This window comes from Argopecten irradians, chromosome 3 (assembly GCF_041381155.1).
Source record: "Argopecten irradians isolate NY chromosome 3, Ai_NY, whole genome shotgun sequence".
In the NCBI taxonomy this organism is placed as follows: domain Eukaryota; kingdom Metazoa; phylum Mollusca; class Bivalvia; order Pectinida; family Pectinidae; genus Argopecten; species Argopecten irradians.
Window position 1 is genome coordinate 33,711,998 of NC_091136.1, and position 24,616 is coordinate 33,736,613.

The 24,616-nt window shown below is 33.7% G+C and overlaps 1 protein-coding gene across 1 annotated transcript; it reads left to right on the forward strand.

Moving 5' to 3' along the window:
- LOC138319639 (uncharacterized) lies at nt 1-12,614 on the forward strand. Its single transcript, XM_069262789.1, has 6 exons — nt 1-344; nt 682-748; nt 1,491-2,613; nt 7,516-7,534; nt 9,125-9,242; nt 10,628-12,614. Exons 1-6 carry the CDS (start codon nt 339-341, stop codon nt 11,893-11,895), a joined length of 2,601 nt encoding a protein of 866 aa, XP_069118890.1. The 5' UTR covers nt 1-338; the 3' UTR covers nt 11,896-12,614.
- The last annotated feature ends 12,002 nt before the right edge of the window (nt 12,615-24,616 follow it).

Consider the following 24,616-nt stretch of genomic DNA (forward strand, 5'->3'; position numbering starts at 1 on the left):
TCCACGAAGATTAACCCCAAGAAAATTACATGTTTCGCAGTAAGTGGGATAGATTTAGACCATCACTACTAGATTTATATACCCCATAACTGGAGATGTCTGGTGCCCAGTCAGGTATGGGTGTTAGGAGGTTAACTGCCTCAGAAACATCCGTCTTCGCCAGGGCCAGTGACACTCAGTGTTTGATGTGACAATACAGATGTGGTTGGCGAGTATCCTGGATGGCTTCAGGCTTTTGACTCAGCAGTCATACTTGTGCAGAGAACATAATATCCTCTGTTACATCCCATATTAAAGCTTAGTATAGCTGGACAGTCGATGCTCAGTGCAGGTTAATAATGCAGGTAATTATACTAAATAGTTCACTTTTTATCAATAACATGTTTAACGTTTAACGTTTGCCTCTTATAACTGATTTGTTTAACATTGCATATATGCTTATTTGTGATACGGGCTTAATTTACAGTTGTTTACCATTTCGTCAAATACAATTGTAATGTTTACCATCATAGATACAAGTTTATTGATCTAATTTTGAAGAAAACTATTAAATGAATCATGAAATCAATTTTGTCTATGATAGTTATAGCTCATCGTTGTCGTGATAGGGATTCCTGATTAATATTTTGCCGACAATCATGAGTATAACGAAGTATTCATACAAAACTCATTCTGTTTCAGCGGTACGTATGGATGTTGTTGGCACTTCCAGTTATCTGGGCACAAGTTTTATTAGAAGGTCCTGCCAGTAAGTGTATTGATTGATTTCCATTGAATTGTTACATTGTAAACCAATCATTCCTGCTAGTTGTCCGAAAGTAGCCGTTTTATGTCATTGCACAACAATTTTACTTGGGTAAAGCAATGTTCTAAAATATTTCGTCATTTGAAATAAAAATGAATTTCTGCCTCCTCATTGTCTTTTCTCCAATACTTGACAAGATTATCCCGCGGTTGCTAGGGAAAAGATAACTCTTTTACCGAGGTAGAGAAAAGACAGCTCACACGCGCTGGAGAATGACTTGACGTCATAATTACATGCGGCGACTATTGACGTTGCGACATTCCTATGATGGCGGTGCTTTTAAAATATGTTTTATATGACTGTATTTTCATCATGGTTCATGGGAGAAAAAGAATCAAGCATGAGTCTGTTAGGTGGACAGGGATATCTCAAACATCGTGAAAGATTTTGGCTGTCAACCCTCGGCAAGCCTCCCGAGGGTTGAGATATCACTGTCCACTTGACACACCCATGTAAGATTATATTATTCTCTACTGTTATATAAATAGAAGCTGTAAGAATTGAAGCATTTTTGATTATACAATTAGAATTATATAATCAGATTCGACTTCAATTAAGATGTTAGGAACTGCAATGATATATTTAACACATTATCTATTTCATGTTTATTGTGTCAGTAAGAAGACACTATTTATCAATACTCTAGTATGGTTAAGTTTGTCAGTGAACTATTCCTGTATTTCAGATTGTGTACAGCCAGCGAAGCCTGGACCCTGTTTGGCCGGCATAATTAATTATTTCTACAACACTACCTCCGGTCAGTGTGAAACATTTACTTTCGGAGGATGTGGAGGCAATGACAACAGATTCCAGAGTAAAGAGGATTGTGAGAGGAGATGTTCCTGCCATATGCCTCCTGGCCCCGGTCCGTGCAAAGCCAGCATGGAAAGATGGTACTACAATGAAAAGAAAGGTTGTTGTGAACGTTTCGTGTTTGGAGGCTGTCGACCAAACGGAAATAATTTCGAGTCTAAACGAGCCTGCGAGCAGACATGTAACTGGAGCTTTTCCGGGAAGCAGAAGCCGCTCGGTATTGAATGGGGAAGTGGATACGATAGAAAACTTGGAGAAATTGTTTACAAAAACTACGGCACAACGTTTGGTGGAAGTGGCACTATCTGGCTACATAATGAGATAGAGTCTATGAAATCTACTCCGGCAGTAGGTAGTCAAATCATGGGCATAATCAAAAGGACAGGAAGACGACAGGTACCAGGCGTACAAACTAAACAACATTACAAGATTATGATGGGAGGTCAAGGAGGCGGTCAAGGTCAGTCGGGCGGTGGAATGGTCAGCAGCGGAAGTGGTGGTATGATGATGAGTGGTCTTGGAGGCGATGATATGATGAGGTCAGGCGGCAGTGGTGGTATGATGAGCTCAGGTGGAAGTGGTGGTATGATGAGTTCCAGCGGAAGTGGTGGTATAATGAGTTCCGGCGGAAGTGGTGGTATGATGAGCTCAGGCGGAAGTGGTGGTATGATGAGATCAGGCAGTGAAGGTGGAGGTATGATGAGTTCTGGTGGAGGTGGTGGAATGATGCGTTCCGGCGCTGGGGGCGGTGGGATGATGAGTTCCGGTGGAAATGGCGGTTTGATGAGTTCCGGAGGAAGTGGTGGTATGATGAGTTCTGGTGGAAATGGTGGTATGATGAGTTCCGGAGGAATTGGTGGTATGATGAGTTCCGGCGGAAATGGCGGTATGATGAGCTCCGGAGGAAGAGGAGGAATGATGCGTTCTGGTGGCAGAATGCAGACTGGAGGAGGCCAAGGAGCAGGATTAGGCCCAGGAATTACCAACATCGTAGTGTAACATTGTCTCATGTTCATAAAACTTTTCGTGTTCTCCGTATAGGGTAAAACATTCACTTTATTAATTATCTGTACCATAACCTAATGTACCATTTATATTGTGACTTTCAAGAAGAAACTTCACTTAAACAATGGTTTTTTTTTACTCCATAATTGTTACGGCTATTTTTGTTTTAAAATTACTGGACTGGACTGAATTTTGCATGAAATGATGAGGAATTATATATCTTCTTTTCGACCACCACAAAGAAACCATTCCAAGATGTTTCCAATACTGCGGATATTTTCTGAATCATGTTTAACCAAATCCTGTTTTATTTGGACTCTCCTATCCAAATATGGAGTAACTCGCTTGATTTTACTACAATTCGCGTGCAACTGTATACATTTAATTTGTTAACCAACTTTACGTTAAGAGTGGAATCATTTATCTTTGACCCGTGAAGCCAGTGTTGACGTCGGTACGATACACGTTGGTCAATCCATTTTAACGCTAGTGTATAAAGCCCATGGCGTTTTACTGTCATCAGTTGTGATCTACTGGTACGGTAACAACACCTACAAAATGTCCTCTGCCCACGGTAGGACACCATCAATTTAAACCTTAAAATTACATTTTTGTTTACTTTATGCCAAATAAAATGCACTTGGATACCACCATGCCTCCAGTCATGCTTTGCCTACCAAATACGCTTACGTATACGTTTGACTAAATTCTTCATTTGTTAAATTGTTTCTGTGATAAAATCATGGAAACTCTCGAAATGGGATTGTTTGTTAGATATGTTTTGTTTTTCCTACATACATATTTGTGTAAAAATATCTTACTTATGGAAATATTTATTTATTTCTTTTAGAGATATGAATAGTGCAGTCATTTTTATTAAAATAGGATGTTTTTGTATTCTTACGGCTTTGGTTTTAGTCGCTTCCGATTCATTTTAGTCATAAAACTTGCGAATGACAAAGGATAACATCAAATTGTTGTATTGAAATCTTAAATTTAATCAACCAAGGAACTGATACAGGTAGAACGTTGGAGGACTTGATTGTTGACAGTCGTTAATTGAAATTCCATAGTCTGATAAACCCATCGATTTGTTTTTGTTACAATCTACACTCGTATTTTCATCACATTTGTCTCATCTTCTGTTTTTTAATTTAATTTTTACTTTATCGGAATTTGTTTGGGCAATTATTTGTCAATAAGACATAGTAAGCAATTTCGACAAGATTATGAATTTATGAGACAGTTGCAATTTTGCATTTGATTCAAAAAGTAGTTGGTAATTATTGAAAGAGCTCTTCAGTATTTCTAGTTAGCAAAGATGACAATGTGGTCTTAATTATCACATAAAATTGCATATAATGTAAACTGTCTTATCAAAGTCATACATATATAACAGACGTATGGAAAGACATGTTATGGTGATATTCCTAATCAGATGTTATCCGCTAATGTTCCTGACAACAGTTATTTATCGAAGTATGTTAAGTACCTAGTGTTCTACAAGTTACAATGTTTAATAAATTGTATTGAATTATTAGAGCAACTGTACTAACAAGCTTTTTTTTTTATTAAAATATTTGTGATCAGTGAAATAGGAAAAACTATTTTTATACCGCAATAATTTATTCTTTTTGTTTTCATACAAAATCTGTCTAATTGATTGACCGACTTTTTTTCATATCACTACGTAAAAATGGCGCGAAACCTCGACGTTATCGTGTTGTCGCAGTAGAAACATTGACGTTGCGTATTGATTTGGAACAAATAATCCATTGAAAAATCAATGCAATCGTACGTGTACATGTATTTTATTTTATCAAGTAGTCTGGAAAATTAATTATAAGCATTGATATCACTATAAATGCTCTAAAACTTCTCAGTGACAAATGGATGTACTACTTATGTTTCTGTGAAAAGAAACAATGCATGCTTGTAAACGTAAATAAAAGTAAATGGCGCTAAACAAGATTATTTTACATGGAAACACTAGAGTGCCACCGGTGATGCTCGATAACTAGAACTAAGAAGGTAATTCGAATTCGAAAGGAATATGTTAAAGATAATAATCATTTGCGTACACTTAATTATTTTGAGTATAATATATCCTTTAAATATTTTTTCTGCAATTGTCATTTTAAACTTCTCTAACTTTAAATGAAATCTTTCATTATGTCAAAATATAGGATCTCCAAACAATATAATATTTTCTTTAACAATCTTTTAAACAACATGGAATAGCCATGTCTAATGACAAATGTGTATTTTCTTGCTCTTTCTTTTTGCATGTGATACTTTTGCACAAAAAGCCCAGATGTGTGTATCTAAAATACACGTACATATATACATGTAATTGGGCACGTACTGTATCTACTGGTTCAACTCTTGAATTACTTAAAAATTGTGAATTATTCAAAATTCAAAAGAATAGAATAGAAATACAGCTCGAAATGCTAATTTAGTAGATGCACACATGTACTATGAGTTTGTAAATAAAAAACATTTATGCATAGGTAGGTACAATAATGACATGTGTAGCATTATACAAAAAAAAAAACAAACAAACAAAAAAAAAATAATGGAGCTTATAATGTTTTAAAAATCTTTTATTCGTAAATTAAATCTTTGTTATTTTGCCTTTCGAAACACGGGTTTGAAAATTATTTTTGAAATTCCTACTAAACATTAATTTCATTTCCAAATAATTAATTTTTCTTTGCTTTCATACCAAATCTGGGTTTCTGATTGGCCAATATTTTTTTTGCATACCACTATGAAAAACAATCCGAGAATGGCGCGAAACCCCGATGTTATCGCGACGTCACAATAGAGACATTGACGTTGTGTATTGATTCGGAAAAAAGAATCCCTTGAAAAACCACTGTAATGTTATATTTTAACATACTTCATTTTATCAAATAGAGTATAAAATTAGTCATAAGTATTGATGTCACTGTTTTTTAATTTTATCGGGTTATGAAAAAAAATGTTTGCAAACTGTGTGAATCCGCGACATCAATGCTTAAATAAAATCAAGATTCCAATAAATGATAACAAAAAAGAAATTAATTTATTTTACTAAAACTCCACGAGTTAGGTACTTTTTGAACAATTCGAAAAGTATGCAAAAGAATACAATTTGTAATATGTATTATAACCTTAGGTCCTAAAACATTCCATAATGTGAACTTGAAATTTGAGCGATATTGAATAATAGTTTTTGATCGTTCATGTGTTCCAAGGAAACCATATAACAAATTTATTTAACAACGGCATGCATCTACCGAATTCCGTTTGGGAATTTTGATTCAGTCTTGGCACCTTATCATATTATGCTACAAATATTTTCACTGTTAATGTGCATGGTATAACGTTTCGCTCCACAGGCGTACATCGCAGAATACTTTCAGTGACGTACATACAACGTGTGTATGACGTCTTCATTATATGAGCGCCCGTTATGATAAATATTGCTAATGGGACTCTTTGATGTCATTTATTAATATAGGGAGTAGTGTAGTCAGCATTTAGGTAAATCATAAATGTCTGCTCCTTTGACAATACGCATTGTCTACATTATCATACACCGAAACTGAGTAGGTCATGACTGTCCGTTCATTCTGTTTTATTACCAAAGTTTAGGTCAATTTACATCATCCCTTGTGTAAAACATATACCAAAGGCATTTCCTTACAACTCAAAACTCACGCAGAAACTCACATAATTCGAGCGAAAGGTGGACCTTGCTTTTATTAGTGATTGTTCCAGTTTTCCTTAAAAAATCAAAAAGGCAAATTCATCTCACATCTAAACGGTTGCAATTGTTTTTTCCATACAACGAGGGAAAACTTGAACTTTTGTATAATGTTTTAATCAAAGCTGAGTTGTAAATTTGTTCGACAAAACTTCATTCAATAGGAAATAAAGTATAGTTATTTTTTTCTTTTCTTAAAATCAGGTCTAAGGACTATTGAAATTACTCATTCATTGCTTTCGTTTTAAACAAGAAAGCAATATTTTAATAAACATTTTGGATTGATTTTTTAAAGAGAAATAAGGGTATTTTGATATTTTTAACATATGATTCTGTAATGGTTATGATGTTGATAATGTATAATGAACCGAAATGGTCGAAATTGACGACAATTGAGTTGGTTTGTAAAAGAAGCATTCCAAATTATAAAAGTTATATGCACATCATTAACAATAAAAATATTCCAATTCATGTTTTATCTACCTCATGTAAAAATGTTATTCTTAACAAAACCCAAACTGATGTATCGGTATTGATGTCATATGGTTAAAATGACGAGAATAACGTGTCGTGTCTTGAATGAACCATTGACACTTTGTTTCGTGTTCTACAGTGATCCATATAACATTTACCTGCTATGTCCAAAAATAAGCATAATATATGAGGGTCCCTCATATTTCTCTAGTTATTTTAGCAATGTAAAATGTATATGACAAGCACCAAAAACATGTAGACGATATTCCTAAAATAACCCATATCAAAGAATCTTTTTTCCCCGACATAAATTTCTTTTTACCTGAAGTTGAAGGATTTTTTTCGTTTAAGCTTTTTCATAGAGTGTGCGACCAAGTACGGTATATGTTCACCTGGATGGGTAGTGGGTAGGACATATCGCTGTCACAACGTGATTCGTACCTCACTTATCAGGACAGCACCACTCACTGCCTGTCATCCTCATGGCATCTAATATGCATATCCGTCATATATGATATTACGCACAATCCGGATACTGTGAACCGCGGTCGACTGGCATTTTCCATTCTCCCTGTGGTCAGCAAAAGGTGGACTTGACTGGTTCCGCATTGTAAAGAACAACTTATTTTCTTGAACGTCCGGGATTTTTCTCATGGATCTGTAGTGTAAAACAAATATTTAGAGTAAGTAATAATGATTTATTTAATTACAAAATTGGTGATGAAATAATTGTTAAAGATATTTTATTTCATTCAATAAAACTTAAGATTTGTGTAATTATAGTAATTCTGATTTTAACAAAATGCGAAAAATTAGGAATTCATGATTGAGTACACTCATTCCATAAAACTGAATGCTTATATTCTCGTTTCATAGAAACATTAAGAATAATTTAATATTTAATGGAATGGTTTGTTAATATTTTATAATAAAATTAAGGTAAAAGTATAATGTTTTATATGTCATCAGTTATATATACAAAGAAGCAATGGAAAGTTAACCACTTCCTTAACTATTGTTGATCCCTATTGTTGTGTAATTCGGTTTTTTTCTTTCGTGTATAGTGAAGTTAGAATTTAACTGATTTACCCATTTAAACGTTATAAATTGGAATCATTGATACCAATGACGACATATAAAACAAATTCTGACACATTGAAGCGTATGATAAGATTTGTTACAAAAAATAGGGAATACATGTCTTAATCGATCATCATAAATCCGCTCGCAACGAAAACTGCTGACATTTGCATTACATTTAGACGTACTCTTCTGAGGTTACTTTTAAGTAAACTATTCTTTTGACAACGAAGCTTAAATAATTTTCATCGTTCGAAAGGGAAATTAGTAGTGTTGTGATTCATTTATCTATCTCAACACATAATTGTCGCGTCATTTAACATGAATTGTCATAGCTTAAAGTTGAACGGTTATATGGTTTTCCACAGGATGTTGAAATATTCAATATTTTGTTTTGCCGTTAAGCGTTTTTGATGTATTGAAATCATTCTATCATATTTTACTTTATGGACATGGCAGTTTTTTTATTTCTGTGAAGCGTTGACAAAAGGCCTCTCTCTCAATGCTGTGCTTCTCTGTTTAATGATATATCTATAAGCGATATCCATTTGATTAAAGGATATGGAAAATGTCTTTTGAATATAATATTCTTATTAATGAATCTTTAAATTGTTAATTGAAAGCACGCGAAGGGAAAATGTGAAATAAGATAAGTGATAGCAATCAAAGAAAGATTTGAAAACATTATATTAAGTTTCAGGATTCATAGAACAAAATGCCATTCATGTTTCATATTTTTTATTTTTTTTATTATTCTTGATTTAAAAAAGGTAGCGAAATGAGTCTTTACTTTGTGAGATTTTATCTACAATTTCTAAGCGAAATACCGAAAAACCCCGACAAATCGAAATTACTGATATCAATATTGGAAATTAATTTTTTTATTCAGTTGAAAACAAAAACAAAAACAAAAAAAACAAGCGTCTCATATTATTTAATTTGTATATTATTTGAAATAAGTTATATAGTTCCGTCCATAAGGTTGTTTTGACCTTTGCCCTAAGACATATCTATACATAATCAATGGCGCTGTGTCTCGTTGACTCATTATACGTTTGATTTTTGTCAGTGATTGTCAGACTTGTCGTTAATACGATATACATAAAGTAGTCCCTTACCATCCCAGTCTGGTGACAGACTAAGGTTAGGATCGACGCGACGTCTTTATTTGCTTTTTATTATCGGTGTTTCAGATGAGTCCTCGGGTTGTTGGCCTTTTGCTTGTGACCTTTGTAACCCTGCTGAAATCGACCAATGGGCAGGCTCCTATGCATAATAACTACTTCGGACAGGGGGGAATGCTTGATCATGGTAAGAGAAAATAAAAAAAAGTTTTCTTTAATAAATTATCTTTTAATGTTCTCAAATATTGTTCTTATAGTATTTTAAAAGTTAAATACTGTTATTCCTATATAGTAATATATCTGGGGCATTGTCTGTTTTGTCGTTATTTTAAATGATATTTCATTATGATTAAGTTTTGTAAAGCATATGTAGCAATTGTTTCTGATCACCATATCAAATTGACACATTTCTGTTTCTAACGTCACGTATCGAAATAGTTTTGTATGTAAGAATAAATTAAATACAGAAAACGTATTAATACGCCACTATGTGTTCTTTGTTGCCTCGTTTTTGAAAGAGACACTCGCATCATGGTGATAAAACAATTGAAAAAAAATAACATATGCTTACTTATAACATATTGAAAAGGACAAAATGAAAACGTTAGAAACTTGTGTTTCATGTATATGAAATAGGATTTGCAAGGTGTAGCTAATGAAATTTAGATGTCAATATTATTAGTTTATATTATCACGAGTTTCCTCAATGGTTACAGCCGGCTAACTATTTTGACCTACTATGTCCTAATTGCAAGTAGCTAAAACTTGACTTCTGAGTATATTTGGACTTCTTCAGTCGTAAGTGTATACAAGTGATACATTTCGGAATCCCAAATGTTTCAAGTGGGAGGCTTCTTTCTTTAAAATATTTATAAGTAATTTGGCATGAAAAAGAAAAAGATTGCACAACAGCCATACAAAATACTCATTTAGGTGCTTTACTGCACCATTCAGCTGTTGGACAACACTTAATTGGTCATGGTATTCACGCTTGGTTGATTATGACAAAGACAACAGAAGTGAAAAGTCCAGCATTATGTTTTTGTGTCAGCCTGCCACACATTGTCTGTAACTCATAATGTGTCATAAGACCCTGGTAATGGGTTCTGTACTGTTAATTACAACAGCTAATTAATTAACACAAAGATTAACCTGTCTCAACAATTTAGTTGTTTATTATACATCCTTTTGTATATTTCTCGTTCTAACATGCGGTGGCACTGAATAATTAATTAAGTTTATTAATATATGCATAATTGTAATGATAGATAATAATGAGAAAATGTTTTTGCTTTGAAATTTACATATACTTTGCATGTATTATAAATCTTTCTGAAGATGTTTAAGTAAGACTTCTTGTATGAGAATACATCGTTGGAGACATATGCTCAGTGAAAGTCTAAAAGAAGCATATTAAATATCAATTTAACCATAAATTACTGCTATAAAATTCGTTTTCCGTATGAAATGTGTATAAGCCTAGAACTGACCTTTTTACAAATCAAAAGCTGTTTTTACCATTTAAACTTTTCTCTTTTCACTTGTTAACATATTTTTTTATTATTATTTCAGAATGTTATGAGCGACCTTACCAGACTTCGTGTGTAGGTCCAATTCCCCGGTACTTTTATAATGCCACCACCAAAATGTGTGAACAAATAAACAACGTCTGTGGATATGGTGGATTTTTTAGCCTTCAAGAATGTGACAATAAATGCACATGTCGCTTGCCTCCTGAGGCAGGCACCAACACATGTCATGGAGCGGTAGAGTCCCAGCGATACTTCTTCAACCAGAATGGAGACATGTGTTTACCCTTCACATATTATGGCTGTGGAGGAAACGGAAACAATTTTGCCACGCCAATGGAATGCACTATGCAATGCAATCCCCCTCGTGAGATCGAACAAGGAGACGTTATGAGAAAAATGGGTTTCACTAGCGAACGAGCCTTTGAAATGCAGGCCGGTTTATTCAATTATGGCGCTGCTCCTCCACCCCCGCCTCCGAAAACTAACCCCGGCCCTCCGCCACCTCCACCACCACCTTCATCTAACCCATCGCGCCAGCACCCACCATCAGCACATCCACCTCATCATCCGCCATCACCACCTACAGGCCATTTTAGTCCAACGTCCTCTTCTTGGAATAACCATCCAACGCCAACCTATCAGCCACGATGGCAACCCCCGCCTCCGCCACCAAACCAACGCCCGTCCTTTATGCCACATATGAGATCCCCAAGACCTCCTCCCCCACCTAATAATCGTCCATTCGGAAACGGACAGAGGATGCACACTCCGCCGCCCAATAATAGAAGGAATATTGGTCCAAATCACATCACACACTCGAACAGCAAATCGACATTCAGTATGAGTAATGTTAAAGATAAACTAAAAAAGTTCGCTAGAAACGTAATAAACAGACAAACACCAAGAAAAGACAGGGGTGGCATGAATTGGAGTCGTCCTAATCGCGGACCAATGCCCCGTAACGGTCCAGTAAACATCCCTCCTACACCAACAATGTCCATGCCCCAGTCAACCGTGACTCCCATGAGGAATAACTGGAGAGGAAGAATGAACCAAGGCAACCAAGGAAACCGAAGGAACGCTAAAGTAACAAATAACAAAATTGCTGCCAAGCCGACACCAAGTGACCAAGGCGTCAAATCCGGGTCATTGAATCCGCCAAAAGTTAAAGCCGCTAAAGCCACAACAACGCAGTCCAGTGTTGGATTTAACGGTGGAACTACAGACTACTATTACTATGACAACAATGGGTATACAACAGCGGGTTACTACAACAATGCTCAGTCAGGATGGAGAAATTTCGGTTGAAGAAAGAACAGGTTCAAATTATTTATTGCGAATGTGTGATGGTTTTTCTTCGGGAGGAACCGCGTAAGATTTAACTTATGCGACGGATTTTACACATTTATTTACAATCAGATTTGATATAACACTTACTTTTTGTACAATATTCGGCGTAATCTTTCAAGCTTTTCACCTATTATCATAATACATCTTAATAAATCATGCAAATATTGCAATGCCTGAGCAATTGTCAAACAGTCTCGGATTAAAGGAACTCTTTTGTATTTTATTAAAATTTGACTTTTTTCATAGCTTAAACGGTGGTTAGTTATATAGTATATTTGCCCATGTTGGGTGATGAACTAAAATTAAGTTACACGTGGTTATCAGGACGATTGAGATGGAAGCAGTTTGGAGTGATTGTGTGGCATTTGTTGCTTCTTGGTGCTGCGATATTTTTTGTTGTATTTTGCTTGTGTGTGCTTGTTAAACTCTCAAAGAGAGTCATATGATCGAGAAGCATTTCTTTATTTTAATGATTTATATAACTTTATTAATTTTCAGACGTAAATTATTTACTTTATTTATATAGAATATTTATAAAGGCATAAATGTAAATATGAGCTTGTAGTATTATCGAAAAAAAAACGTTTGACTATATTGGCCGACTTTGAGCATCAGTTTTTGACAATATAATGAAAAATGCAGTAAATGAGAATAAATAAAATCGTTGTGTTTTTAAATTGTTTGTTTTGTTATTAATCAAGAAATGAGTTGAATAATAACCACCCCCACCTGTAAATTAATTGATGTAAAAATGCTAATTTTAATGTGGTATCTTTTCCTAATACAGCCGCCAAGACGGTTGTTTGGTGGAGTTGATTATATGTCCAGGGACTTACTTTAATGTGTACCATCAGCCTAATAGAAATCGACGAAGCATGGTTTCCGATATGCAAGAAGAAAATAAAAGGAAAGCAAACAGAATTAGGAAATGTTGGTAGACCTATACGATGCAAGTAGATATACCGGCGGATTCTGCTTTTGACATCATTTCAGGCGTTAACAAAAATATTTTAACTACGTTTGGGTATCAAAAACGTTTAAAAAATTAAACAAAAATGATTACTAGAAAGTTTATTACACGTGTTAGCCTATATAATACCGTTTAAGAAATCGGACTATAATCGATAATTGTGGGTTTTAGGCGCTAATTACCGATACTTCGGGTTACATTCGTGTATTTTGAGTTATACGTATAGGTTAACCTGTCTTTAATAAAAGCAGTTTTGGAAATATACTTTTTGCTTTTCTTGAAAATATATATTTCCCATTCAGGGTCTTATTAACTCCCTAAAGTCGTTTCAATTTGAGTAATGTTAATATAGATAAAATAAATAGGAATGTGTTTGTTAAGTGATGAAAACAATGGAATGCAAACACGACATTTAAAGATATTCTATATGGAGGAAAATGTATTTTATCTAAATTGATTAAATGCTTATTTTCATAACGTGGGTCGTTTTATGTTTCCGCCGTCGTCGTACTTGCCGCGCGTCGGTTGATTATCACTGCGTCAGACGGCAAAACAGCGACATGAATCTTCACTGTTGACATAGTATACGCAGGGAATCCTGCATTTGGTTGGTGTTGTAACATCCTCTTAGGCCATTTTCGTATATTATAATTGGTTTAAGAAACTTTTATTTTTTGTTTAGCAAAGATAGTGGGCCTATAAATGAAGCATATGCCAGTATAATATGTACAATTTACGAGCTGGAACAGAACGGATTCCTGTCACCTGTCATACAATGTGCTGAATAATTTCCTACACATGAAAGAGATTTAAGTACAACATTTGTCTTTGGTAAATTGTATATACAGTTTTATACAAGTGTAACCAAAACTATCATTGTTTTGTGGACGGGCCATACCTCACCCATCTGTCATCAAAAGCGTCAGTATGACGTACGGCAAGACTAGATAGACTACCACAATTAGTGATAGGAAAGGACGTCCTCACGAAAAAAAGAACTATGTATTCTATACAAAGTCTATTTGATGCATATTTATAAATGAATAGGCATCCACATTGGCAAGGAAAAACTAAGAGAACACCTTTGAGAGAGAAAGATAGTACTAATACAAGGGAAATGACAATATATATTACCAGATTAAGAAGCATTAACTTTTGTTTTAATTTTTTTCGTTTAACGGTAGAAACACACTAAACCAACAAATGGTAAGATTTTAAACTAAAAATCACCACAAAATATCAATGTTCACATTTATGAAGATTTTTTCAGCATTTAACTCAAAACTCAATGGCAAAGTTTTGATATTACGGTATTATAACATCCTATAGAACAATGTCCGGCTGTCATTACATATCCATCTTAGATATTACAAAAGGTTATCAAACTTACACTATTTAAGAAATCTACGATTTAGGTATCTAAATTAATATGTTCCCAAGCAGTTGAGCATATGCATTGATATTGAGAGGGAGAAATAATGAATGAAGCAATGTGATTGGAATTCGATTTAACAAGCACTGATTTGCAATATCCCTTTGAAATGTAGTCCGTTTATTTTTTTTTTTTTTTAAATTTTCATTTCACTGTAAGTGCAATACAAATAAAAGTATTTTAAGCTAAAAGAAGTGAGGAAAAAATGTGAATTTTAATTTTCTATGAAATATGAAAAATCATAACTCCTTCTAGCTCAATAAATTTATTATTTACGGACATTTATGGCATATTTCTTAATTCATTTTGATCTTTAATAAGTCCATCATTGTTTTGCTAGCCAACATATGAGGGCGTCGTACAACGTACAAAAACAAAATGCTGCAAAAAATAAAGTGAAACCATTTTTAACATTATCTACCACAAGTTAGTTTTTGCTGACACGTTTATTTATTCATGTATTAACGAAAACATAATGGAGATGGATGTCATCATTACAAAAATGCAATATGACGAGAGATCGAAATAAAGAATTTCCCTATTTAACATAGATTTAATGTTTAGTATAGTATTTATTTGATAAGGATTAAATGAACCCCTTTCGAAGACAAAAAGGTTGTCATAACCTACGAAGAGTGGTGTATCAAGAAAGATAACTCTTGATGTTTCACATCCATATGAATGACCTCAACTTTCAGAGATACAGCAGTATTACTGTGTACTTAACTTTCTAAAGGATTATCAGAAATTATTTAAATAGGTAGAAAATACATGTTAGTCTTTGTAATTTGATGAATCAGTAAGAAAGTGATAGCTTTTCATTTGGCGTTCAATTTGCAGGTCGTACGTAGATGTATAGTAAATGCTTTTCGGATAAAGCATCCATACATTCTGTCCATATATTTGTTCTACTATTAAATCATAAAGCTGAATTTACTTAGGACATAACGTTCTTTGTTTTAGAAGCTCTATGCTGAAACATCTATGGAAAAGCATATTATTTGTGAGTGAAAACTAAGAATAAACAAATGATAATGTGTGTTTAGCCAGATATCAACAGACAACACAAATATTTTTTCTTCAAAAATCAAAACACAAAACATAAAAAGCGCGAAGAGGTTAATCACAGTTAATAACACCAAATAAAATTTAAAAAAATGTTTCTGCTTATTCCATCTCGACCTAATTCGACTTAATTCAGTAGCACTGTATTGCAATCAGACTAATATGTCTTATAAATTCACTTTCAGTATGACCATTACAAGAAAGACAACTCGTATTCTTTTTCAAAATACTACAATCGGTGTAAAGAAAATCTTTGTTTCACGAGCCCGTATTTCACCTTCCAAGACAGTTATATTAATGAGATTGTTTGATATTGCTGAATTGAAGAATATGGAAATTAGCTACCCGATGGTTACAAATGGTGAAAAATGGTAAAGAAATCCTTCCAGCTGGTCACGTTAATTACTACTTTAACAACATATCACATGTTTGAGAGAAATATAAAAGTAAAAACCCTGGAACACTGGAACAAGAGCAAATTAAAGCTAATATTTACAGTTTGCACTGGCATGGATTCAATAACCATGATTTCTAGTATTATCATTATCAGTGTATAATATTAGCACAACACGTGTGGCGATTCCGTTAACTGAATAGCCAATGGCGTAGCCATGCGGCGGAAAACGTGGGGTCATAACATCACTTTTGGTGAAAACATATGAATGACTCGATTGCAATCAGCTGTTCAATCGAATTCGTTGGCGATGAAGGGAAGAGAAAAAATATTGATATTTAAAAAAAGATTTGCAACCGTCGCGAGAATAAATAATATTCATTTGCGTGAAAAACTGTGAATATAAGGAATAGACTTTTTGTTAAGGTTATGGGGGTATAATGATAACGCAGCCTGTGTAATTTTATATAACCCCGCTACGCCGGGTTACATATTTTACACGTGCTCCATTATCATTATACCCCCATAACCTCAACAATATAAAAATCTATTACTTCAATATTGTAATGAAATTCAGAGAATAAATTAAAACATGTTCCATTCCCTGGAAGGTACATTCACACCTCTTATTTTATGTTAAAGAAAATAATACTATAAAACTATTAATTTCAAGTAGCATTTTGATGTTTCACACCTAGCCCAACAAAAAACACGTACTTTGCATAGAAATCGAAGGTGCCATCGGGGAAAATAGAATTAATTCATTTCTTGTCTATTGATTTCACAAGTTTCTTTTAAAAGTTAGTGAAACTATGTACCGTATAGCCGGCTATTTTCGCGGGGATGATATTTTCGCGATTTCGCGGCATATTGGTTTGATCGCGAACATTTTAACTGCGAAATAATGAGAAATTGTTGAATGATATCTACCTTTAAGATCTATATTGCGAAAATTCAAAATCGCAAAAATTTGATTTTCTCGTTTTCAGATCAAATCGCGAATTTTTTTATTCACGAAATTTACCGGGTATATGATATTTATTGTAATAGACTTTCATAGATCAAGTTAAGAGGAAGTGGTTATTTGGAGTACCTAACAGGATAGGTTTTCCCTTTCCGTGTAACATCACCATGATGGAGAATCTCGTGCTGCATACATACCTTTCCTAAAGACTTGTAGGTCAGAATGTCACATACGTGTCAGGTAGGTCAGTGTAAGACGTTACAAGGATAAGGAAGTTACATCTAATATTTACAGGCTTCACACATTATTTGTACTTCAGGAAATAAACGTCAATGTTATACATGAAATGCTGCAGGTTACTAACTAGGGAAGTGGACACGATGACAAACAAACAGGCTTGTGTGAAATTTTAGCTTAGTATTTGTTAGTTAAAGTATCCCATGGGTATCAAAAGTCGGGCAGTGGAGTATTTCAACAAGATTGATAACATGAATAAAAGGTTATTTTCGCTTATGAGTGGTTGTATGTACACAAGAGAAACACGTCATCTCGCATTTCATAAGACGATCTTAAGTTGCATATTACAATATATAACTACATGTACTTCTGTAATCAAATGAAAAAGCAAAAGACAGCGAAACGGAATTAGTCGGTCTTGCTACAGAAAGTCCACATTTTATTCTATACAATTAGATAAAAGATTTAAATATTAGGTATACATACAATGTACAAATAAACAGTAGTATCTTATTTTTATGTAAAAAAATGAGTCCTATGAAGGTGTAATTAAATTTGATATTTAACTTGACGAGGATATTATATTTTTTTAAATTCATTCCCCCATTAAAATCTATTTTTATATGTTTGAGCTATAATAAGTGTGTGTTCTTTATATTTTTGAACCGAAAGTTTGTAAATTCTGCTGCGCTAATACGTATTTTTCCAGTATACTGACATCTAGACACGCCTTACAACACGTTTGGCGTGTTTAGTAGATATGCTTATTTAAAAAGTCATTTATGATATAATTTAATTATGTTTAAATAAACAAATATATAACAAAAATTTAATGTTTTCTGACTCATATAAACTTGCTTTACATTTTTTTTCTCTTTTTATATCTTTTGTATTTAAGTGACGTTGATCATGTCCTTAACTATATCTCCAGGTGAAAACATCTAGATCCTGGATCCGAGGATACACTGACCCTCACACCTATTTATAACCAGTCACATATGATTGTGTCGTGAGAGAAGTTGTTTATATCAACATCCATACAGTTTCCAGATATAACAACGTCAACGTCAGAGGCGACAAGGACATTATCGGTAAGTACTCTCGTAAGATTATGTGGGTCCAGATTTCAGGAATATTAGCTGATTTATAACTTAGTATTGTTTCCTTCATGTTTAACCTCGAGAATGAATATTGTAAAATAATAAAATATTATATATCTATTCAATGGATGTTGATACAACTTTCTGAATCATCTCATCGTTATCAACACACTTGCAAAAATGGTCAATTAAATCATTTTAGGCAAACACTCAACCATGTTTCCCGTAATTTGACACATGATAAGGAATTTTAAACTGATTTGAAATGTATCGTTATACTAAATACTGGGGCATGCTTAAGTATTTATGATAAACTATAATAATGTACTTTTAATTTTATTTAAAAAAATGAGGTCAACCGTTTAAACGCAGGATGATATATGATAATGGTTTTGCAAGATACGCATTTCGCTCAAATACCGCCAATATTTTCATTTGATACGATTATTTGCTGCAGTTTGTGAAAGCATAGCAATGGTCCTTTTTTGAATTTTCAGACGCATAAAACTTTACAATCGTGATATTACCTTGTAGATTTACCATGACAATTACACGACCGAAGAGGGTCTTACGTAAAATAAGATGGTTTTTGCTGATTTGTACGGAAATACGTAAGAATTTCATTGTTGTGGCTGCTGTCTGGACGAAGTCATAATTATAGGGACGTTACTTAAATAACTGGGGAACTATTGATTACTACAAAGTACATTACGTGTATTATATACCTTTCACCGATAAAATTATTTATAATTGGTATATGAAATGGATATAGTATAAAACTTCATCGCTTCTTTCATCTTGTTTTTATTTGATAACAAATATATCGGTAGATTTATGACTAGAGACTACAAACTATATTGAACTTTGAGTTAATTTGAGTGGAAAATTCAGCTTTTCACTATTTGGAAAAATTACATATATACTCTTCATTTAAAAATCGTTTCAAACAAATTCAATAAAAAAAAATGGGCACATTAAACCAATTATTGCATTTGTACTAAAACACAAAGTAAAGGATTGGCTAAAGGATAACTATCATATGCGTCACTTTATACCTTTGACTCCCAAATAAATAAATCATATCAATGTCGACCTGCCACTGTAACATAATACTTACTTACTTGTTTTTGTACACATAGACACCATTGATGGTGTGTACTTATCACCGCTGTACAATATAAAGAAGATATATGTGTAAGTATGATTATGTTGTGGACGTGTTATGAATGTCCCTTCCTTTTGTGTGGACGTTAATCATACCGCCCAGACTGTACTGGCCCGTGAAGAGTTACCCCATTAATTATGAAATATCCTACAATAACGCAAGTAATTTGGCAATACCACAAAAGAATATATACATGCAGATGTTATGTTTTATCATGCGTTTATTTTCACCACCACATTTTAATTAAGGTTACACTGTCCAGTCAGCTATTTCAGTTAAAGTTGTGCATGGTTTTGTCTAGAGAGAAAAGCTAAGTCCTCGGAGAAAAACCACTGACCAAAAGCCTTATATGACTAAATAGTCTCAGTAGGCTTAGTACTTTGAAGTTTTGACTGGCATATCCAACCTGATCAACAATCGCTGAGAAAGTGATGCTAGAAACTAAAACATGCAATATCTAATGTCGTTAACAGCTCAATTTTTAAAAACTTCTGTCATAGAGTATATGTATTTTTCCAGATCAAATATGCCGTTAAAGACAAACTATAGAATTGAAAAGTAAACGGCTACGCCATGACACGGTATTCTCAGTATGTTGTACAGTTACGGCTGATGTATCTATATCTAACTGACCAAACCAATGGTAATAATAGTACAATGTAATAATATCGTGTGATATGTACCGTATATAGCAAGCTGTGAACATATCTTGTCACAGGAATTTCTGTTTCATAAAAATAAATAGTTTTCACCACTGCTGTGATATGTGAGGAAAGTATATTAATTTAAATGTTGTGTAATGTACTGAGATAATTTTTCAATGTTTATTCTTAAAAGTAAAACATTAATTACCAAGGTGTAGTTTAAGCTCAACGTAACCAAGCATTTATCAGGGGATGTTTATTTACATAGAATAAAGTCATTATAGAAAGATTGGAAGCTAAACTGATATTACATATACCTTTACAGATATCATGGACATATTTCAAAATAATATAATGTTGCTCAATTACTTCCATACCGTTAGAAAAAATGTGTGATGATTACTTATAAATGTAGTGAAGTTATGAATAAGTATCAATTATGATGTCAGGATTTCAGTTAAGTTCTTTATTACATTGAACCATATGATTCATCAACAGATTAAGACAATGACGTGACGTCAAGAATGTAAAAGAAAAAATGCCCGTTTCTGAACATATAAGAATTGGAAATTTATCTAAAATTAGTTTTCTATTCTAAAACTTAAAAAAAAATCTTCTAAAACCATTTAATGCATATTAAGATCAATAGTTAGAATATTTTAGTTCTATATCAAACCAATTGACGATGACTCAACGCAACAACCATGTTTATTTTAATTCAGAGTCAACACCTACCAGGAATCCGTACATAATGAGATGGTTCTGTGTGTCCGTGGTTCTATGTATGGTCCTACCATTGGCGTTGTCACAGAGAGTTTTAGATCTACCGAATAGTAAGTGATTCCCAATTACTGCACACACTTCCATATACCGTTATTAAGTTATTAAGACACAAGTTCAAAAAAAAAATAAAAAAAATATCAAGCCATGAAAGTCATTTGTGACATTATTTTTTCAGATGATTTAAGCATACAAAGAGAATGATCTTCATAATATCATTACCTTATTTGCCATTCTTCTCATACCAAATTTTCAATCCGCTCATCAGAATCAATGTCAAAGTCGGTTCCTGCTGGTTTATATTTGCAATTGATTTTATTTAAAATATTTTCTAAAATCATGTTCGATGGATTGTATGTCACTTGTTGTCACCTGCTAGTCTATATTATTCTCATAACATACCTTAAACGTTTACAGGGTGTTACCGCGAGCCTGATCCGGCCTTGTGTAAGCTAGGAAGAGCACGGTTCTTCTTTAACACAACTACGGAGATATGCGAGTATACAAGAAACACAAAATGCTCTGGACGAAAAAGACCCACCCTTTTCTCTTCAATGTCCAAGTGTATGCAGAGATGTGGCTGCCTTACAGAACCCCATCCGGGGCCGTGTCGGGGCTACAATGTCAAGTTCTTCTATAACAGCAGGTCCCGGATGTGCAGACCATTCATATTTGGTGGGTGCGGTGGAAACTTTAACAACTTCCGTTCGTTCTTTCAGTGTCAATGGACGTGCAACCCACGTTCATTTTCTTTCGACTCTGATTTTGAATTTTGAAACAGGAATATGGTTGTCGAGATATTCCTACCACAAAGAAAAATGATATCGTCCATTATGATAGAACAACGAATAGAATCCAGGGATACTGCGGTTTATATTCATCAGTATAATGTCATTTCTTCATTCTTATAAATCCTAGATTATGTGCTAGTGTGTAATTGTGCTGTGATATTTCATACTTTTCGCAATGGTTTACAAGAGCAACTTCCAGGAGCTAGCTAGATTAAACATAAACATGTTTTGTTCTAGTCATATAAGCCAATAATTGCAGTCGATGATAACTCAGGAGTGTAATTTTTTGTCAAATTGGCTTTCATATACGAATCCGTTGTTTTGCACGTAAACTATTATATTGTCCATTGACATGGTGCATGTTTGAGTATACCTTTAATGTATGAAATAAATAATGCTTAAGAAAGCTGAATGTGTTTTAAATTATGCTTATGACAATGTGACATTATGATCCTTCGAACAAACATCATTGTTTTATTAATGAGAATATCACCTACCAGACACGTATCTATATAACTACTTTGCTCTTGGTGAATCATTTTCAACCTTTTCCAGTTTAATCACTATTCCGTAACTTTAGAAATACCATTACCTTAAAATTCTCCACACGAAAGCATTATATTGATCAGGAAAATATCTTCAGCTGGTTTCCTATAATGTCTATTTATTTATTCTTAAGTTAAGGTTAAGAAATGTGCTTTAAACTGAGCCCTGTTTGAGTTTCAGCATAATTTTCGCTAATTGTAATAGAGAGCTATTTCGCTTAATGAATTTGAAAAAAATCTCGTACTGAAAAATGTGTGTTCAAAGAAAAGGTATCATGTTCGGCAATTCCTTCGTAATATTTATGTAATTATAATGATTTATAAAGTTATATGTTTTAAAGTTATTTCTTGAATAGGTCTGTTCTGATTAAAGTAAGATACATTTCAGTTTCCCTCCACATATCGCAAACTTTATGCAACAAGTGATGATAAGAAAATGACCTTAAAATGCATCTGAAATATCGAAACTGTCTCCTAATGGCTTCTTAAGCTTTACTTTGAAATCATTTTAACTAACAAAGATTAGTTTTCTCTGAAATAATACACCATACATGTAGTAAGTTCAGTTTCAGCTGCATATTACCATCCTAGGTTTTAGTTTAATAAAGAATGTTTAAATTAACAACAATACTATGCTTAAAATAAACTTACTTATATCTACTAATTATAATGATAGATACTGTGTCGTGGATCAGCACGATGTATCATTGCTCACACAAGGTCAAAGTTCAAATGGAAAAACAATGACTACATTCAGCGTTAACTACTGTTAGGGTTTTTACTTCAACGGTAGATGACATAGTTAACAATCCCAAGGGTTTCCGCCCTGTAGGACGCTACAATCACATACGCATATTTCTTTTACAAATCAAAAGCCTTGAATTTTATTGTACGAGCTACAATACATGTAGTTAAAACTTCGAGTTGGTGACTCTGTAAAGGATCTATTGACAATTACATCAACAAAGTTGTTCCGGGCTACAGGTAGATTACATCAAGCCTCTTTCAGTGGATATGAATGATGGGGATATTCTTCCCCCGGGATCACAAAATGTAAAACCTTCGGCTTCAGTGCCCTATAAAGTAACGCTTTTGATTTACAAAAAAAAGCAATTCTATTCTTATATAATTCACTAAAGAAAGTTTCAGGGTTAAATCTTACAATCGTATTTGATGATTTATCGCCAGCCATACTTAGTGTACTAGCACTACCTGAACAATAAAAGAATCGGATCTTTACGGGAATATGTTGGTTATTGAGAGAGTTAGTGACATTTACAAATACTGCAGACAATGTCAGTTTGACTTCCTCGTGCTATTTTTGCATCCCTAACTCTTCATTCATGATGACATCGGTCGTTGCTCTCATGTTAACCTTTCCACGCTGACCACGAATGTGTCATCATTCCCTGTTTCGTCATCTTACACATTTGTCAACTCGTGGTATGTAAGGGACATATCGTGATGAAAAAGTTAATTAACTAGAGTTCTTAACAACAAATCTATGTTGTTCTTGTTTATGTCTTTCCTTACATAAAGCAATATACATTTAGACTTTATTTTAGCTAGTTATTTATACTAATATTGATTTAGCTAGTCCATAATGTGAACGAATAAATACAAAAATCCATTATTTCACCTCTAAACCATAGCTTTTCAACTCTGGGATGTTCGTTCGAAAGCAACGTTGGACATTTATCAGGTACTGATCGTAGGTCGGTGGTTTCTATCAGGGTACTACTGCGTTCTAAAATGTAACGTAAAATGTAATGGATATGGCCAAGTAGCTATACATTCTATCAAACACTATATTATTTGCGCGTTTATATTTCGCGTTACTGATATTTTAAAACTTTCACAAATGCATAAATTTGCGACAAAGGGTTCTTACTGTCAAGACAAGGCATTTGTATACGCCTGATTACAATATGTATTCGTTCGAGCTCTCTCTCTCTCAAAATTAGGCGATTCACTAACTTAGCTTATATTGTAACTATACAGTTGAAATGGATGCACACATGAATAACCCTTTAATAGTTATTTGGAGAGTTTCGAGAGAGCAATACTTAAAGGTTAATAAATAATGGAAGGCAATATTTTGTCGACATTAGATGTCCCAACAACCAAAATTCTAAATACTTTGTGGGAAATGAACACTTTTTAAATGTCATTGTTCGCCTCAGTTCCACAGCAGCAATATGTTTTGGAAAACCAACATCCTTGGAAACGGTTGATTTTTGACATGCAATAATTTATGGTGAGATATTTCTTTAAATTGTCTTCAGTTTGAAATGGGACAGACTGATGATTTTTGATATGGTTTGTGTTTGTTTTATCATCTCAGTCATATTTGAGATTGTAATTTAACCCACAATGGATTTGAATTTGATTTAAATTAATACCTTTTACGACGAAGCGAAGAGCGTTTACACTTTTGGAAAACGTGATCTTCTGTTGTTGTTTTTTTTGTCTACATTAGATATCATGCAAAGCTATTTTGGGTTTGAGCTTGAAAAAGTATTCGTAATTATACCGTTGCACATCGACCAACTTGTTGTTCTTGAATCGAGAATTGTATCGGAGAAGTTGTTT

Bases quoted from the DNA above. Each gene is read 5' to 3' on its own strand.
- LOC138319639 (XM_069262789.1), top strand. The intron at 749-1,490 runs GTAAGTGTATTG...CCTGTATTTCAG, and splicing joins TTTATTAGAAGGTCCTGCCA to ATTGTGTACAGCCAGCGAAG. The intron at 9,243-10,627 runs GTAAGAGAAAAT...TTATTATTTCAG, and splicing joins GGGGGGAATGCTTGATCATG to AATGTTATGAGCGACCTTAC.